General features: G+C 37.6%; 1 protein-coding gene across 1 annotated transcript; it reads right to left on the minus strand.

Annotated features, from left to right (window-relative positions):
* Positions 1 to 8,879: 8,879 nt before the first annotated feature.
* LOC135157721 (uncharacterized) lies at positions 8,880 to 18,314 on the minus strand. Its single transcript, XM_064114428.1, has one exon. The coding sequence runs from the start codon at positions 13,380 to 13,382 to the stop codon at positions 8,907 to 8,909; it is 4,476 nt and encodes a 1,491-aa protein (XP_063970498.1). The 5' UTR covers positions 13,383 to 18,314; the 3' UTR covers positions 8,880 to 8,906.
* Positions 18,315 to 21,216: the final 2,902 nt, after the last annotated feature.

The following is a 21,216-nucleotide window of genomic DNA, read 5'->3' on the forward strand; positions in this document are numbered from 1 at the left end:
ATTCTAAAGACGAATTGCAATCATCAATACAATGATGATTTAAGATTCACTTGTTAAAAGGCCCTCTGTAACCAAATATATCCCACAGTAGTGTGGGTTAAATTCATGTACATGAATGTGTACATGTAGTTGCAAATCATGTGATAACCTTGTTTTTCTTCAATAAGACTGTATGTTAAAGGGATGGTCCAGGCTGGAAATATTAATATCTCAAAAAGTAGAGTAAAATTCACAGAGCAAAATGCTGAAAATTTGATCAAAATCGGATAACAAAGAAAGTTATTGAATTTTTTTAATTTGCATTATTCCGGTGAAACAGTTCTAGGCATGTCTTTATGAATATTCATTAGGTGGGCTGATGATGTCATATCCCCACTTGTTCTCTCGTATTTCATTATATGAAATTAGGGTTATTCAAAAATTTTCTACCAAGAACTAAAACAATTGGATTGACAACTGATTAAGTGCATTAGTTATTTATTGCCGCAACTTGTTTCATCATAATGGAGACACATCATTTACACATCTATGAAAAAATGAAACATTTATGATTTCACGTAATAACATAAGAAAAAGGAAAGTGGGGATGTGACATCATCAGCTCACCTAATGAATATTCATGAGGATGTGCATATAACTGTTTTCACAAAATATTGATAAACTTTAAAATTCAATAACTTCGTTATTTGTTATCCGATTTTGATGAAATTTTCAGCATTTTGCTCTGTGAATATTACTCTATTTATTTAGATATAAATATTTTTAGCCCTGACCATCCCTAAGAAGTTCTGGTTATATTTTGTTTGAAATTTTGACCAGTTGCACAAAAGTCAGTCATGTGTTTTCTTTGGTTGAGTGGGAAAGGCTCAACATGATATGTTGGCCCTGTTTATTAAAAGAAACCTTTATCCAGTTCACCATTGTACTTTAAGCTCATCATTTTTCTGTTCACCTACAATTTTTTTGTCAAATAATTTTGGTAAAAATAACTGAGATTAATTTTAAATCTGAACAGATTTACAAAAGGACAGCAGTAGGCCTGGTGAGAAGAGTCACAGTGATGTTGTGAATGGAGTGGAGCTTGATAAGAACCAGAGGAGTTCAAGCCCTACTCTAAAAGAATGTCTTCCACCTCGTCCTCAACGTAAGAAGAGCCCTAGTCCCTTTCCTTCCAGTTCTGCCTACCCCAGTCTGCGTAGGCTGGCCTTGAAGAACAGGACTAATGCCTTTCATATCCCTGATATGATATCATCTCAAGACAAAGGTAAGGGCATTTACAGTCTGTTCATGTACTGAATATTATTGTTATCGTTAGTAATGTGATAAAGGAAGGCCTTTTACAGGAAGGAAATCAGAAATAAAAAAGGAAATGCCAGGATCTCTGCTTTTAAATCAGATAGCAGATGTTAGTGGATCAACCCATTTGCAAAATGTATAATTGTTTAGACTGGGCTTAGAGCATGTCTTCACTTTCATTTATAATGCAAAATCATATATTGAGTGACATTTAACCGGGTTAATTTGTATGAAATTGTATGATCTGAATACTGATATATTTTTTTCCCGATTAATATCTATTGGTAGATGTGAGTCAATTGTAACGTTATGTTCTAGACTCTGTCATGATAAAGAAGGAATAATAGAAATGATCGTTTTAATGGTCACCTGTATGGCATAGTTTTATATGAATCACACTGTGACATATGCTTGGCTATGGCGAATGCATAATGAGCACTTAAACATAGATACCAATTAACATTTACATTAGGCCCGTTTTGAAAATCCATTTTTGATGCACGTGTACACGGCATGTTTTTCGGTCGTGTACACGTGTACACGTTGTAAACACTGAGAGCGAGTTATGTTTTCATTGTTCCCGACATGTCGACATGCACGGACCTGCATCAACATGTCAATGTAACATAAAAAGTAGTGCTGCCATCAAACGGATATCCGAACGGTTTCCGCCCGCGTGGACGGATAACGGATTTTATTTTTCGGGTTCGGGTATCTGTGGACACTGATTCACCACTTTCCTGTCACAAAAACTCATTAAATTTAGTAAGACTCACCAACAAAATTTATGAGTTTTAGTCGCCAATATAATCACCAATATCAATTAATCTTCTTCGGTAATATATTCCCGCCGAAAACCATCGTTTTTATATCAGTTTTGAAACATGACCTTATATCAGGTTTGGAGCATGACCGTCCGTGAATGGAGTAAAGTTCCGTTCTGACAACGATGGCGATTTTACTATGGTGTCGCTTAAGATCGTTTTTCTTTCCCGTCTTATGTTTTGATGATTTCAAATGCGTAACTCATCGTATATTTTCTTACCTCGACTTTCAATGCGAGTGAAGAATGAAGATAATTTGAAACCATTTAAGAGTCAAATAAATGTTGATCGGGTTACTCGGGTGTGTCATGTTGTTTCTTGTAATTAAAATCATAAATTGCAAAATGAATTCTACTTTTTCTCACAGCAACTTTGGTTACAAATGAAGATGATTGTTTTTAAGATTGGTGAAGATAATAGCGATGAATGATGATGAGAATTATGAAAGAATGATAATTGTCAATTGAAAATCTCTTTCATGAATTAATATTTAATATAAAAATTACAAAACACACATTTTCCTTTATTTCAGTTTAAATGGCATATCCACTATAAATTTTGATATCCATCATCACGTAAACAACAATACTTAAAAGGCGGTATCGTGCCAGAAAGGTTTATGATGTGCGCCCGCCGAGTATGTGGTCGGTTGTGAATCGACGTGTTATGCAATAAAACTTACTGGTGATGAATGTAAGTGATTAGTTACTGTTACTGTGATTAAGTCTTGTCTTTAATCTTTGTTAGAAGTGTGATTATGTTTCAGAAGTTGAGAAATGAGAAGCTTGGCTATAATTTGGGGAATGGGGAGAAACCCGACATGAAAATGAAAATATTCCAAGTACGATCCCATTTGAAGGTGTAGCGAGTGTAATGTGACCAAATATATATCGGACAATTCACTCCAGACACGTCCAGACAGGACAGCACGTGCGTGAGCTGAATAATGTAGGCCTGTCTGGTTTTAGACTTTTAGTAATAGTAGACTCGCACTTACACTCGCATCGGTCAAATTCATTGCATCTTATTTCATTCGATCGGAACTAAAAAATAAACACACATACTCTCGCAACCATTAAATGGGATCGTAACTAGGCCCGACTTGTATAACTCAAATAATAGTCATTTACTAATAGCTTACACAGTCATACGATCTACATTTGTAGCCGTAGCCTCACGCTAACTCACATTAGTCAAATCCGATTGCAAAACAGATTCAACCCAAAATATTCAGCTTCTCGTAATTTAGTGGTTTTCAGAAATATTTTAATTAGCGCACGCTGACTCTCGCCATCATCGGATAGGTTCAGATCTGAAATATAACTCAAATAAGTGTAAATGGATATTATATTATATTTCAGGGTAAAATTTTGGATACCCGTCCGCCGTCCGGTTTTCAGTGTCGGTTATCCGAATATTGAAATATCCGTTTTAAGTCAGGCCTAATAAAAGTAATAAAAAGGGGTCTATATAGCCTAAGTCACAGTTTTAAAGCTTACCTGAGAAGTTACAAGTATCAATTTACAAAAATCGGTGCAATTAAAAAGTTTACTCAGCTTAGCAGTGCATTAAATTGATCAGGAATGCAAACGAAAAAATCAGTGCAGGGCCCTAGCTAGCGCCGACGTTCGTTGGATGCGCATACTGTACATGCATGCACAGATCGCTGCAGAATTAAGTGTAACTAAAGTTATCGATTAATTTTCATTATTTCATTGCCAATTTGAGGAGCATGTGTTTGTAGGCTTGTAACACATGTGTACGAGCGTATAACACGTAACTGTTGCAATGATCGCTGTCGCAATTGGTGATTCTCAAATTGGCTCTGAGTGTGATCGAGCAACATTTTCGAGCATTCGAGACCGGAGCAGACCCATTTCGTGGTACAAAAACTTGAGTGTCCAGAATAAATGTGGATTAAATCGGCCATTTTGGAAGTAAACTCACTCTAGGTTAATTGAAATATATTGACATATTAGTGATTAAAACATGTGCAGGTTCTGAGAACTAAGAATTAAAGGGGAATCCAACCCAAATAAAAACTTGTTTTTATAAGAAAAAGAAAAATCAGACAAGTTGATAGGTGAAAGTTTGAACAATATTGGACAAACAACAAGAAAGTTATGATTTTTTAAAACTTGTAAATATTGGTAATCACTATACCCATGGAGACTTCAAATTGGCCGCATATGGGATGTCATAGTGATGTAAGGCAAGGACTACTCTTCCATGTACTCCAATACATATTGTGGCTAAAATGTCATTTTCCCAAAAAGTTTTATTTCAAATTATATTTTTATTTCATCATGAGGACATAAAACAATATACCTGGATTATAATTAGATTACTGCCCCAGGGGAATGGGTACTTAGGAGAAAACCACAAATCCCTGATAATAAAGTACATGGCCTATGGGAAAGTTGTCCTTGCCCCTTGTCATAATTTATACCGTGTTTACACTTAATCGGCATTTGAATCGGCTCGCGGTTCTGAACCGCGAGCCGATTCAGCATCAGCTTTTTCATAGCGTGTAAACGCGAGCAACTTGAATCGGCTCGCGGTTCAGAACCGGCAATTTGCACCACCAAAGTAGTAGGTTCTGAACCGCGAGCCGATGCAGAATCGGCTTTTTTTACTACGTGTAAACAGAAAGCCGATTCTGCACCGGCAATTTGTGCGCATTTCAATTACTTTACCATTGTGACTTAATTGTAAGCGCACTGATCCAGCGTTGTCTTTATTATGACGTATATTGTTGGTATGCGTATCATTTCAGGTTTTTGCATAGGCTCGTTTGAACCGCGAGCTGTAACAACGTGTAAACGCAATCCAAATGCCGATTCTGCATCGGCATTTGGTTTTGAACCAAATGCCGATTAAGTGTAAACACGGTATTACTTACCCAGTTGCCAATTTGAAATCTACATACTATTAGTGATCTCAATTTAAAAGCAGCTATAACTTTCTTATCCCTTGTCCGATTTCTTTCAAACTTTCGCCATTCTATTTAATTTATTTTTCTCCTTCCCAACACAACATTTTATGGCAAAGGCTGGATTCCCCTTTAATGTGAGGCTGTGAGCTTGTTCACTGACTTTACAAGTCCCACGCAAGCTTTATGCAGATGCTACCGTGTACACGCGGTGATGGAATTTAGTACACGTGCACTGACTTGACTGTGCGTGTACACGTGTACCCAAAACAGGCCTAATTTACATGTAGGTGGAGAATGGCAAAAGTATTCCTCTTTTTCATTTTATGTATATTTTTCTGTGTACAACAAAAATATCATACGAGTATATATGAAAAAAAATTGAAATAGAACTAGTATAAAGGTTTTAAATCAAATATTGAGAATGGAGGGGATTCTTAAAAGCTGAGATTGCATCGAGCATCCCCTTCACACATGAAAAAGACACAATGGCATTATGAAATCTATAAGCATAAAATACATCAATAAAATATCCTTCCTTAGGCATTAATGTTCAGTACAGTACTTAATGCCTTGATTAGATTTGAAGCCCGGACCTTATAGTTTGAAATTCTGAAGAGTAGCTTTTGAAATTGATGAATTTATTTTATCCTTATTTGTGATTTAGAAATTTTGTTTTTTTTAATCTCCAACAAGATTGAGAGCTCTTGCATTGTTGCACTGTAGAATGTATAGTTGTATATTAATTCATGTACATATTTACTCTGTTCTACATTTCTTTTTGACTTCCTGGTGCTGCCTTATCTATTGCTAGTGGAAAAAATTAATTTCAGTATGACTGTCAGATAGATAAAACACGATGACTTCCTGATAAATATGGACATATGTTATTTGAAATTATAGTCTGGACATACAGATAAACATTGTTGAATTATATTTCATATTTTGTCAAAATTGGAACAGGAAATTGTCAATTGTGCTCATTAATTACCATTATAGTTTTTTGCTGTGCTCAATCAAACTATATTCAGGTTTCTCTTTGTCTCATTAGTACATGTAGACATAAGGTATGTTTCTGAACTGTTAAAAGGGAAACTGATCTCGAGTACGTTGTTATTAGGCCATTGCTTCATCTTCATGCTTTATAACAATGAAAAATACAATGTGATGGAATTAAAAAGTGCTAAAAAACATTCAATTAAAAAATTAGAATCTGAAGTTGCAAACACTAAACTTCAGGATTTAGCTATGTTCTTTATTCACACTAAACATATGAAACTAAAATGATTATAGCTACTATTTAATGCTGCTGTCTTCAAATAGAATAAGAAAAGTTTTTGAATTTCCAAAAAGAGGATCTTGGTTGATCCTACATGTACTTCTAAAATTTATCATTAATTTCATCTTTATGGAAAAAAACCAAATACTCCAAATTTCATCAAATTTGAATGACAGATTTATCGAGTTTTAGCATTTTTTATTGAAAATCCTTAATTTGAGGAAACAAAGGTTTTATTTGAACATGCTGGTATTGTATGCATGAAATGCAGATTAATTTACCTAATCAGTGGATATATCAGTGAAACCATTTGTATTTTATTAGCGATTTCAATAAAATCATAATGAACAGGAGCAATAATTATGTGTTAAAACCCATAAATCATGAATATTCTGAGATCTTTTACTAAAAAGATATTTTGATAGGAAAAACTAAATTTTGATTGATTTGTTTACCCTACTGCCAATACACCTTAAAATGTGAATTACCCAACTTTTTATCAATGAGGCTTTACTGAAGCATCCCATTGTATTTCAATCAGGATATACACTTGATGTTTTTCATTTTAAGGAGCTAATTTTCTTTTGCATTTAGAGTTCAGTATTGATCTTGAGAACTTGTTCATTAGCAGAAAGGCACATTGATCAGTAATGTGAAAATTTCCTTCTGAATTTCTCTTACAATCTGTAGTAGACAACAATTGATGAAACTGTGAATAAATGGACTTGGCCCTGAATATATCTAGGCCTATATTCTTTTAGAGTCTATGAGCTCACATACTGTACATACAGCCTTTTAATTTAATACTGCATGGTTTCAGTATTAAAGGTACAATGTAAAAGATGGTAGTTGCAGCAAACAATAATTATTTCATGAGAAAGTCTTTTAAATCAAGGTTGATTGTCACCATATTATCATATATCTAGATCTGATGTGATTAATGTAAACTGATCTTTGTGAAATAATTAAGTCTTTGCGTGAAACCGATGATTCTGATGACTAACACGGAAAAGCATATGTGGGACAGTGTCACCACTAGTCTCGGGAAATACAAACAGGTATTAAATAAGTCTGTAGAGTTGTTTGATGGTTATAAACTAGGTAAAACCAATTACCATCTTTATTACTCTTTGAAGAAATAATAGATTATACCTGGTGAATTTGATCACAACAAACAAACAAATCTCGATAATTCACAATAGTTCCATACAACCGTAAGGTTCACCTGTAAACAAGATTTGGTTTAAAAAAGAGTACAATGATTCAAACATTTGGAATTCGTTGCAATTAATTTGCATAGAAAAGAATATATATAATACAATTGTTTTGAAGTATGAATGCATTTTCTTGATAAACTAACAGCAGTATTAAAGAGTCACATTCGCGATGAATACATACAGGTAGCAGTCTGTGGATGATTTAATATCATTTTTTTCTGCCGTTGGCATGACGTCGATCTTGTCAGCTTATCGTGGGCTATATAATACGACGTCTTCAAGTGATGGTCGAATTCCTCAATCGCAGTGCCGAGGAAGATTTCCTCCAGTCATTTATCCTGCAGACAAAACTGGTTCCACAAATGGCGGCCTGGTATCACAGGCTTACCAAGGTGTGAGACTGTGGAAATGGGAATTACTGTTTCTATTCTTCTTTTACATAATATTCTATATTCTATTTATCTCTCAGTTAAGGAAATATAAAATAAGAAAACAAAAATACTTATAGAATTGTTTTTTTTTTTTCTCCAAAAAAAAAATCAACGACACAAATCACAATAAATGTTGTATACATACTTTATACCCAATCAAGGGATACATAGAAAACTGAATATTTCATGTCTTGTTTTCTTTTTTGTGACAGTAGTAATTATTATTTTTCATACGTCGCATTTACAATTCAGTAGTAAAACTTATTCGTCACCTTTGGACAAAAATAACTATAGTGATAACTTGTCGAAAATCCTGACATGTATATAGAACAAATGAGCATTTAAGTTAAATTTCAGGGTACAATATTTAAATGCTTCCAACCTTTCAACAGCAATTGCATGTAATTAATATAGGTTGAATGATAAGCCAGTTCAACTTACGTTTATCTCGTCAAAACAAAAGTGTAGTAGAAACCCCGCAGAACAGCGTTGGCGTGGTCCTTGTAGGGACTTGGTTCTGACGGCTAATAAACTGGAAAACATTGCATTCTGACAAGAAATCTCCATAGCCTTTTCACCTCACTTCCCACTACACCACGCCCTGGTCTCACTTGCCCTGCACACACACGTATACGGCCTTTCCTGTACACGGCTTTTAGCATTCTGCCAACGTGGCGCGAAAAACTCTCAACCCTAACGTAGCGACAGCGAATCATTATACGCATGGACGCATCGCATTCCGATACTAGTGTCCTAATTAAACCCACGTATTGGCGAACTTTGACAATTTACCCCTCCCTTAAGACAATTTTTCAAGGGAAAAATTTCCTGAATTATATAGTTTTTAAGAAGTAAAACAGTGAAATAGGACATAGCAAAAAAAAATAAACCTAAACGCCTTAGTGTCTGATATTGAGACTCTGCATCCTACACCCTACTCAGATAGTCTGCGCCAACATTTTCTTGCCCCTTGATGGCTTCGACTCTGAACTTGTACTGTTGGAGAGCCAACGCCCAACGAAGGATTCGCCCATTAGCTACTTTAGATTTCTGAATTGCCAACAAGGGCTGGTGGTCGACTTCGAGTATGAATTCTCTACCAAAGAGAAAGGTCTCGAATTTAAGCACAGCCCAAACAACCGCAAGACATTCTTTCTCGATTGTCGAATAGGCTTGTTCCCGAACTAGTAACTTCTTACTAGCATATGCTATCGGGAACTTCTCTCCGTCAAATTCTTGTAGGAGAACTGCCCCGACTCCTTTGTTTGATGCATCGGTCCTCAAGATGAACTGTCTGTTCACATCAGGCAAGTGAAGAATGGGTTCTTTGGTCAACATCACCTTCAGACTGGTGAACGCGTTCTCATGTACCTCGTCCCAGTCAAGCATGTTTGGTTTCCCCTTCTTCAGCAGGTCAGTTAGAGGGACAGCAGTTGTAGCGAAGTGGGGAACAAACTTCCTGTAGTAGCCGGCTAATCCCAAAAACGACCGTAGCTCTTTCTTCGTAGTTGGCCTTGGAGCCGTCTGAATGTCTTCTACTTTGTTGTGGAGTGGTCTGAGATACCCTCTACTCAGCTGGTGTCCTAAGAAGTCGACTTTTGCAAATCCAACAAAACACTTCTTTGGTTTTGCCTTGAGGTTCGACTCCCTCAGTCTTACCATCAGAGATCGCAGAGCTTCTATGTGTTGATCCCAGGTAGGTGTGTGCACGAGGATGTCGTCAATGAAATTGTCGACAAATTCAAGACCCCTGAGGACTGTTCTCATCAAGCGACTGAAGCTGGCGGGTGCATTCATCAACCCGAATGGCATGGACGTAAACTGATAAAGTCCATCGGGGGTTACAAAGGCAGTTATTGGCTTTGCCTGCTCCGTTAGCGGCACTTGCCAATACCCCTTTGTAAGATCGACCTTGGTAAAGAAGTTGTCATTTGCGAGTTTGGCGAATATTTCCTCTTGGTCCGGTATCGGCTCTGCATCTGGGACAGTGATGGCGTTTATTTTCCTAAAATCGCAACAAAACCTAACACTACCATCCTTTTTGCTTATCAAGACGATTGGAGAAGCGTAAGGAGAGCAGGATGGTTCAATCACTCCGAGAGCCAACATCTCCCTTATCTCATCTTTGACGGTTTGCCTTTTAGCATGAGGCAATGGATAAGGTCGGCTTTTCACTGGCACGTCATGGATGAGCTGGATGTCATGATGTCCAGCTGTACTAAGACTTGGGACATCAGTGAGTATGTCATCGAATTCTCGAAGAAGGGAGGACACTTGTCTGTGCTGCACATCAGAAAGTTCCTTAGATACTTGAACATCTGAGTATGTTTGCGTTCTGTGCAAACTGGGAAGGGGTAGTAGAGGGCTAGGCGATGATATAATCTTGCCAGTACCTTTACCATTGTTGTTCCCACCAACCTCTGAGTCATCCTCGTCCTCAATAACTGAGGTCGCAACCAAGTCCACCACAGCCGCATTCGTCTGCTCTGGTTCCTCAGCTTCACGTCGTAGATACTGCTTGAGGAGGTTGGCATGGAGGGTTGCCACTCTCTTACCCAAATCAACTCTGTAATCAAAAGGTCCGTGGGTCTGGACAATGCGGAATGGACCCTTCCAGTGCATGAGAAGTTTGTTATGGTCAGTCGGAAGAAGAACCAATACCTCATCACCTACTTTAAATGAGCGTTTCTTTGCTTTTCTATTGTAGCTCTTCCTGTATTTCTCATGCGATTTGTGTAGTTCTCGTTGAGCAATCTCGCAGGTCTTTTCCATCTTCTCCTTTAGATCCAAAACGAATTGGTAGGTGCTCTTGGTTTCAGGATGATCAAAGTCCTTTGTCCATAACTCACGTAGTATCAACAGTGGTCCCCTGACCACCCGTCCGTATAAGAGCTCAAAAGGTGCGAAGCCGGTGCTAGATTGGGGTGTCTCCCGGTATGCAAACAGCAAAGAATCAATGTACCGGTCCCAGTCTTTGGGGCGTTCTTCGCACATCTTCACTAGCATCCTCTTCAGTGTACCATTGAACTTCTCCACGAGACCATTACATTGAGGATGGTAGGGGGTAGTCATGATATGCCTTAAAGACAGTAGACGAGACACCTCCTTCATGACACCGGAGGTGAACTGTGAACCCCTGTCCGTGAGCATTTCTTTCGGAAAGCCCACTCGTGAAAATATACTCAACAGTGCCTCCGCTACACTGGATGTATCAATATTCCTAAGGGGCACTGCCTCCGGATACCGCGTCGCATAATCTACGAGGGTGAGGATATATCGATTTCCTTTCGACGAGATTGGAGCAATCGGGCCAACTATGTCTACTGCGACGCGATGAAACGGCTCATCGATTAGCGGTGTTGAGCCGAGGGGCACCTTTGTCACCTTCCCTTTGGGAAAAGAACGCTGGCAAGAATCACATGACCTGCAGAACAACTTTACATCATGGTGCATCCCCGGCCAGAAGAAATTTGCTAAGATCCGGTCACCCGTCTTGCTCGCTCCTAAGTGTCCACCCATGACTGACTCATGGGCCAGCTTTAGAACCTGCTTCCTTAATGGCTGCGGAACTATTAACTGAGTATTGACGTCGGCTGCTGCCCTTGAGTCTTGAAATTCACGGTAGAGCACACCATTCAACATCTTGAACGAAGACTTATTCCCATTACGGCTTACCTTGACCTCTTCAGCCGCAACCCGTTGTCTAATCTTATCCAGTGTCTTGTCAGCTTCCTGTGCTTTCCTAAATCCATCTGGAGTTACCTCGGTCAACTGTCCAGGTACTTTCAATCCTTTTATAGGTTTCCATCTCTCTCTGGCTTGTTGTCTGGTCTCTGCTGCCAATGCATAAGATATGGTCCCTTGCTCTGGTGGTTTCCAATCTAAGTCAGGATCGCTAGCATTTCTGACTCCATCTAAGTTGCCTAAAATCAAAGGGTAAATTGGATTACTAACACACAGAACTTCCAATTCCCCAGTAAAGTAGGGGGTATCTACATGTATACGCGCCAGTGGGAATCTCCTAACCGTCCTATCAATCAATAGGCACAGTCGCTGTTTCCCCGTCATTTGACCAGGTTTTACTAACTTCTCTTTTACCAGGGCAGCTGTGCTTCCACTATCTCGGAGGGTTTCCACTAAAACTCCATTAACAAGACCTCGGACAACTGGCATTGAACGCACAGACTTTGCCTCACATGCCACACTCACTACCGGTAAATCTTGCTCCTGAGACCGGTTTGCCCTGCCTGCTTCAAGGCACGGGATACATGAATCAATTAACAGACATGCTGCCTCACCTATATCAAGAGTGAAGTTACTCTCCTCAGTGTGGTGATCCCCTCTCTCTACCTCTGTCCTAGTCTGCATCTCGGCCGTCCCATACGACGACATCAGGGGCTGTGGTCCCAGACCAGCGTAGCCGCGTCCCGATGACCCTTGTGGTTCTGCCAACTCTACCATGCCCGCAGCTAGCCTTCCCTGTCTCTTCTCATTGCAGTTCCGAGCGAAATGTCCTTTGCTACCACAGACGTAACATCCCTCTCGCCTTGGTCGGTTGGTCTGTTTGTCCTGGGACGGCGGCTGCTTCCTCGCCTCTGGTGTACCTGTTATCTTAGAACGAAAGTCAGGACGTGAGTTCTCAGTTCGAGGTTTGTGACTTACATTGGTCAAACGCCACCCACCCCGAGCTTCTATAAAGCGATCCGCTATCTCTGAAAGCTCATCCAAGCTACGAGGTTTGCGCTCTCTTATGAACATCGCCATTTCTCTTGAACAACTATCATAAAACTGTTCTATGAGAACTAATTCCTTCATATTATCTAAATTTTCCTGATATCCACCTAGTATTAACCATTTCTTGAGATAAACTCTCATTCGATAAACAAATTGGCTCGCACTTTCTCCGGAGTCCGGCCTTGCTGATCGCAATTTTTTCCTATACTCTTCACTAGTAATGTCATATCTCTTCAAGAGCGCCCTCTTTAGGGTATCGTAATCTAACGCTTCAGTATCGCTCAGTCTACTATACGTGTCTAATGCCTTGCCTGTCAAAAGCGCGCTCAGATTAGTAGCCCATGACGCCTGTGGCCAGGATTGCGCCGATGCGTATCGCTCAAATCTGCTAAGATACGTATCGAGATTATCCCTATCCTCGCTGAATGTAGGCAATTTTGGTGCTCGTACATGCACTCTACTTTCATTCAGTGTTTCCTCGCTTCTCTCACCTCTCGAACGCTCTAGCTCCACTTGCAACCTAACCAACTCTTGTTCTTCCTTCACTCTCTCACGATCGAGCATGCGCTCTTCTCGTGCCCGATTTTGCTCTCCTTCTATAAAAGATCGTAACTCCGTACCTCTCAGGCCAAGAGATTCCCCGATGCTAGCGAGTTTTTCGACTTCCATTTTGAAATCTAAACTAGCCTAATAATTAAGATTTACACTTACCGCCGTTCTTGAACCAAGCCGCCACTCGAACCAAGTTTTCGCCAGCTCTGCACTCTCTACCGATCCACTACTTACATGTCCTATACCAAGAAAATTTCAAAACATTGTTTTATTATACCACATACCAAACGTTCATGTATATCAAAGCAAACGTCTTATACTAATGAATATCTAACAAGTTGTATCACCAAAAATAAAATCACTACCAGTGGTTGACATATAATTTGAAAAAATAGAGGTCCCTTCGTGGTCGCCAAATTGTCACCACTAGTCTCGGGAAATACAAACAGGTATTAAATAAGTCTGTAGAGTTGTTTGATGGTTATAAACTAGGTAAAACCAATTACCATCTTTATTACTCTTTGAAGAAATAATAGATTATACCTGGTGAATTTGATCACAACAAACAAACAAATCTCGATAATTCACAATAGTTCCATACAACCGTAAGGTTCACCTGTAAACAAGATTTGGTTTAAAAAAGAGTACAATGATTCAAACATTTGGAATTCGTTGCAATTAATTTGCATAGAAAAGAATATATATAATACAATTGTTTTGAAGTATGAATGCATTTTCTTGATAAACTAACAGCAGTATTAAAGAGTCACATTCGCGATGAATACATACAGGTAGCAGTCTGTGGATGATTTAATATCATTTTTTTCTGCCGTTGGCATGACGTCGATCTTGTCAGCTTATCGTGGGCTATATAATACGACGTCTTCAAGTGATGGTCGAATTCCTCAATCGCAGTGCCGAGGAAGATTTCCTCCAGTCATTTATCCTGCAGACAAAACTGGTTCCACAAATGGCGGCCTGGTATCACAGGCTTACCAAGGTGTGAGACTGTGGAAATGGGAATTACTGTTTCTATTAGTTCTTCTTTTACATAATATTCTATATTCTATTTATCTCTCAGTTAAGGAAATATAAAATAAGAAAACAAAAATACTTATAGAATTGTTTTTTTTTTTTCTCCAAAAAAAAAATCAACGACACAAATCACAATAAATGTTGTATACATACTTTATACCCAATCAAGGGATACATAGAAAACTGAATATTTCATGTCTTGTTTTCTTTTTTGTGACAGTAGTAATTATTATTTTTCATACGTCGCATTTACAATTCAGTAGTAAAACTTATTCGTCACCTTTGGACAAAAATAACTATAGTGATAACTTGTCGAAAATCCTGACATGTATATAGAACAAATGAGCATTTAAGTTAAATTTCAGGGTACAATATTTAAATGCTTCCAACCTTTCAACAGCAATTGCATGTAATTAATATAGGTTGAATGATAAGCCAGTTCAACTTACGTTTATCTCGTCAAAACAAAAGTGTAGTAGAAACCCCGCAGAACAGCGTTGGCGTGGTCCTTGTAGGGACTTGGTTCTGACGGCTAATAAACTGGAAAACATTGCATTCTGACAAGAAATCTCCATAGCCTTTTCACCTCACTTCCCACTACACCACGCCCTGGTCTCACTTGCCCTGCACACACACGTATACGGCCTTTCCTGTACACGGCTTTTAGCATTCTGCCAACGTGGCGCGAAAAACTCTCAACCCTAACGTAGCGACAGCGAATCATTATACGCATGGACGCATCGCATTCCGATACTAGTGTCCTAATTAAACCCACGTATTGGCGAACTTTGACAGACAGTGTATTAATATTGCTTTGAAAAGTACCTGACAGGGTATAATACTTGTCTATATTTATTAGGTAAGTAATCAAAGGCAGGGTTCCCACAGTCATGGAAAATCCTGCAAAATCCTGGAAAACTTTGTGGTTGTGGGAAGTCAGGGAATTTGGAAAATTTGTAAAAAGTCATGGAATAAAGATTATTCGAATAAGCGAATAATTGCATTTATTTCTTGGCTATGGCAGCTTTCCAGTTTGTCCTGTCGCGCAACTCTCATACTCTGCTATTATAATTGGTATTCATGATTTCCATTTTCCCAGCTTTGTGACATCCCAAATTTTATATAACTCTGGGACATCACAGGAAGTCATGGAAAGCAGCAATTTAGTCATGGAAAAGTCATGGAATTATGTTTTCAAATTTCTGTGGGAACTGTGCAAAGTGCTATTTTTTTAATGAAAAAAAAAAAAAAACTTTACACAGAGAGGGCGCTAAATGCCAAATATGAATTTGTAGCTGAAAAACTGCTAAATTTGATTCCTGAAAAAAAATCCATTGACCAAGTGCTATACATTTGTAATATGGAATGTGATATAGTACTCCAGATTTATTCACATTAACGACTCTTTGTCAAAACTTTAGAAAGGCTTTAAATCATGTCTTTAGCTTTGGTGAAGGCTCAATAATGTGAACTATACTTGAGTGTCATCTTACATTCCCATCTTAAAAACTGTAGATTCTCTTTTAAAATGTAAATATTCAAATTAAACATGTCTAGTGCCCTCTATTGGCAATAATTTTGTTTTCGTTTTAAAGGGTCATTCAAGTGTTTATCTTACAAATTTAGAGATCGTGTATTAAAAAGTAAGCCTGAGTCATATCGATTATTTTGAAAACCGGTGTTCTACAGCTTTAATTCGATCGAACATCGATGCATCGAAATTTGAAGGCGAGGAAAATCGAGTCTTTTTTTTGCTCCGGCCGGCCGTCGATGCATGCGCTATGCATGCACTGATGGTCTGCGCTGACCGCGCCGGGTGAACGTTGCAAAAGCAAATGACAGAGCAAAGTTCGTTTGTATTTTCCATGATCACAAAACACAAAAAAGGCCGGGGAGCAATGCAGAATTCTTCCCAAAATATCTTCAACAATGATATTTGCAGATGATAACATATAAGTTTAAAATGAAACAATTTTAAAGACATGAATCACGCAGAGTCGATCCGTATGATTTTCGGTTAACTAGCATTCGCAGTCCAAACTCGCACACACCAGCCCCGTCCGCAGCTAGCCCCGTACACTCACTCTCCCGAAACGACAGGCGTGCTTGCCAGAGCCATCTAACAAGTGCAAACAGCGGGGAGAGCGCTGTAACTTGCCTGAGATTGTGTAGTTGGCGGGGTAGTTGGATCCAAAATAAGCTCCAAATAAATTGATGGGAATAAATGTAATTTTCTCTGGATGGTCATTTGAATTGGTATTCAATGCTGATATAACGATTGTGAGGAAAGATTGTGGAATATGAGTTATGAAGATGTTTGAGACTTAATCCTGATAATGATAATCCATTTTTTTCTACACAAGAGCTTGTGATCGAAATAAATACGAATGTCTCGGATCGAGCTCTAAATTCATATAAATTATTATTGGATGTTAAATAATAACGATTTAATAAGATTTTATGGCTATACTAAAAATATTGACGATGTCAGCAAAGTATGTTATGTTAATATGGAAGAATTAATAGTATTATACTGGCATTATTTTTATTTTTTATTTATCTCTGGACGTCTCCGAGCTCCGAGAAAAGAAGCACAATGCGCATGCGCGTTCGATGACGTCTGACATATTTTCCATTCATGAAATCAGAGCCCAAAGTTGGACACAAACAAGCTTCAAATTGATGGAAAAAAAAAATCAAACGTAATTTTTCTCTGTTTTGTCATGTAAAATATTATCATATGGTGATATTACGATCTTCAAAAGAGTTTCTACATGTTGACAATGTTCGATAATCAATCCTGACGTGATAATTATTTTTTTAGACAAGTGCACTCACTCAAGTCGATAGTCATGTGATGTCCGCCATTGACAATTGAAACGAAATACAAACGTTTCACATCGAGCTCTAAATTCATATTAATGATTATTATATGCAAATTATTGTTAGATATTACGATTAAATCATGTTCTATGGTCATGATATTAATATTGTTTATGAAAAGCAAGATTTACTTTACGTTGATCGCATCAATTTTCCAGCCATTTTCTGATTTGATTAAAGCACAGTACTGCGCATGCACGATGAATGGCAACTTCCATTCATGAATTCATCGTGCATAAATTATTTCGGCACGAGCAGACAAGCCGGGCAGACGAGCCGGGCAGACGAGTAAGATTCGAACTATGATTGAAATAAACTTCAAATTAATGGTGAATAGGCATCATAATTACACAATCGGTTTCATTTTGGGGGAAATATAAATGAAGTAAGTAGTAGTCAAGTTGGATATTACTGTTTATTTTGATGTTTGATTGTGTGAACCAAATGAATCGGCCGGCCGACGTATTTTTTTTTGATGCACCGATTTTGCAAATCTGCACCGGCGTTCGATGACACCGATCGAAAACCGATTTTAAAATCGATTCGACTCAGGCTTATTAAAAAGACAGACAAAGTGTAGCCTACATCCTGAAAATTTTAGCCCAGTCCATGGTTTGGAATAGGTTATATATCAAATCAAATAAACCATGTAGATATTTCATTGCAAGTGACCAAATAAAAATACATTTTTATGTAAAATCACAAAATTGATCTTTCAAAACACCGTTTTATATCCTCCATAATAACTGTTTTATGGTAATAGTCAGAGCCACATTTGATGGGATTTACCAAAGCTAAAGACATGCTTTTAAGGGAAAGTTCACCCTGACAAAAAGTTTGATGTAAAAATAACAGAAAATATTGGTGAAGGTTTGTAATTTTGTTATTTGTGATGTATACAAGCAACTTCCTATGTGCGGTAACATGAATTTTAGAAAATCAATTAAATGTCATTTTCACAGAAAAATAAAGATGAGTTTCATTGTACCTTCAGTGTATTAACATACAAATTATTTCACACCCACTCCTGAAAGAAGAATTTATTAAAAATCATTATGAACCATAAAAAAACTGAAATTTATGCATTTTATATTACATCATGTATGAGGCAGCTGCTCATATATGATGTCACATATGAAAAAAAAAATAATTTTTAAAAAAATCTTGAATGGATTTTCCCCAAACCTTCACCATTTTTTAAAATGAGTTTTTATTGTATTTTTACAGCAAACTCTTCGTCAGTGTGAACTTTCCCTTTAAGACACATTGTAAATGTATCCACCCAGTTTGGGAGGAAACAGATGAGACATTGTGTATGTTATATTCCAAAAATAACTCTCCATATACCTCACCAGCATCATTTGATAGTGCTTTTAATATGTGTATAGGTTACCATGGTAATCAATCCCTTACCCACTTCATTTTGAGAGATATTAAAACATTTACCTGAGATAACAGTACATTAGAATGTTTAGATTCTAATTCTTATAGGGGCAATGATATATGATTTCACAAAGTTAATTTTATTTAACTGTGCCACATCTAAATCTATGATGGTATAGTTACAATTGATATTTGCTTTGCAGGCTTTCTCATGAAATCAGGGGTTACTGCAAATACATTCTTTTACCTTTAACGGCCACCGCACACCTTACGACTGTTCGCGATCCGATTTTGGAACAAATCGCACTTTGCTCATTTTCTGAAAATGTGAATAGAACATATCATTTTATTTGAGGTTAAAATTAATTGAAAGAATACTAATATAACCATTTTGAAAGATTGCAAACCTTTATATTGGAGTAAAGGCCAAATTAGTTTCAAATCGTAGCCAATCGTACGACTGCTATGACGTCATTACGACTAGATATTAAATTCGCTTTTATTCTAAGAAGGATGATAGCATAGTCACATATTTGAACATAGGTATTCGTACAATGATTTCGAACATTACACAGTAAGATATTCCAAGTCTCAATATTGGCATCAAATTCTACAACATTTTATTCTGAAATCGGGTCGCAGACCAATTGTAAGGCGTGCGGTCGCCTTAAGGAATATTTCCCTATTTTCCTGGATCTTCATCAAACAACCCTCAAAACCCTAAATAAAATCTCTCATATCAAAAGGTCAACACCAACCCACATCTTTTATACCCCAGCTTACTGCCCTGAAAAGCAAACAATTCAACCTACAAGTAATGACTTCACATTGCTACCTTTGATGCTGTTGCCATGGTAACATGCTACAAAATCCAAATCCCAGAGTCTCGGGTTACTCCCAGCAGCAACAGACAGTATGACCAATTTTTGTTGTTGTGTGTGTGTGTATGTGACTATGCTTCCAGAGAAGTCTATTCTGCGATCATTCAGAAGAGAACGTGACTGCTTCCTTTCTATAAAAGAGGATGGATGAAGATGAAAAGAATACTACAACGAATCAATCCCTCTTGGGAATAGCTGTTTTCAATGAACTGAACCAAAGAAGTTCCATTTTGAGCATAAACTCCTCAGCCCCAAGACATTCATGATAGCATTAGTAGGCATTGCTGACCAGAATGTTAAGGAAGGGGAAGTTAACTTTTTAAAATGAATTTCTTTAAATAGAGGCGGAAGCAGATAATGTTAATGTGTCGATACAAGATTCATTGAATTCAGGTTGAATTTAGATAAAAACATGTAGCTCATAATGTGATTTGTGTGACACAGAGAAAATAGTGTTATTTGTGTTAATATGGAAATTGCCATATAGTAGATAACAATGTACGCATGGTAAATAAAAATCAGACACTATTTACTGGAGAAAGGACAATTCTCTGGTATACTGGTATTCATTGGTGAGATATCAGGTCACACAGTTACTCCATTTATACCCCGTTCTCATCTACATGCTTAAACTAGTTCAGGTTACCAGGTTTGAAGATTGCTTCACTATGGTTCTAATCACCATTTCCTGAACTGGTTTCCAAATTACTTCACATGAAGTGGTCTTGTTGCTAAGGGAACGGTCTCGGCAGAGTAACATGTTTTGCATGAAATTTGAAATGGCAGCGTATGCGTTCTGCACACAGTGTGTACTGAGTAGCGTGCCCAACGTACACACACTCATTCTTTAGAGCAAAGATCGCTTCCCGAAGATTGGTTACGTCCTCACCTATGCTCACACCAGTTCAACTTGGCAAAGTGATCTTGAAAACCACATCGCGAAGTGGTTTTCCAAACTGGTTCGGGAGATCACTTATGATCACTTCCAGACTGCCTCTAGCATCCCCATTACAGGTCTGGTTTCTACTTAACTGGTTTAAGGACGTAGATGAGAATGGAGTCAAAGTTATCACACACTCTGTAATACCTTGGAATTTCATTTCATAAAAAGGGAATTTCACCATGATGCTCAGTTGGTTTTAATAAAAGCGGGAAAATTAGTGAGAAATATTTGTAAAGGTTAGACAGAAATCCTTTTGAGAATACAAGGTGATTTTTTTTAAAGATTTGAATATAGTATGAGAAAATGTTCTATAAATGTGACAGTACATGAGAGTGATGGGCAATTTTGCCCACATGATACACAGAATCACCCCTAAATTTTGCAAAACAAGCTCTTTTGGGCGGCCATCTTTTCTAAAGTTGCCCAGAGATCTGCCACAAACACATTGAAGAAAGTTTAGGAAATCAATTTTGTACCTGACATGTATACAACAGAATGAGTGATGCTTTTACAGCATGATTGCTTGTTGAGGGAAAAAAGTAGCCCCCAATCTTCAACAATTGCCTTAATATGGCAAAAAATATAACTCTTGAAAACAAATACTGAAAAATTATGTCCTGTCTTGTCACAACAGTAATATTCTTACAATTTCTTGATGGCTTAAAGTATTTTTCTCATGAAATTGTTTAAGAAATTATACTTTTGATAATATACAGAATGTATAAGTAAAACTCTTAATTTTTCTGAAAAAATGACATTAAAAAAATTCATATCAAGGGCTTTGTTGAGGAGGTGCTCACATGTGATGTTACAAAATCAAATTGTT

The sequence above is a fragment of the Lytechinus pictus genome, unplaced genomic scaffold (assembly GCF_037042905.1).
Source record: "Lytechinus pictus isolate F3 Inbred unplaced genomic scaffold, Lp3.0 scaffold_19, whole genome shotgun sequence".
In the NCBI taxonomy this organism is placed as follows: domain Eukaryota; kingdom Metazoa; phylum Echinodermata; class Echinoidea; order Temnopleuroida; family Toxopneustidae; genus Lytechinus; species Lytechinus pictus.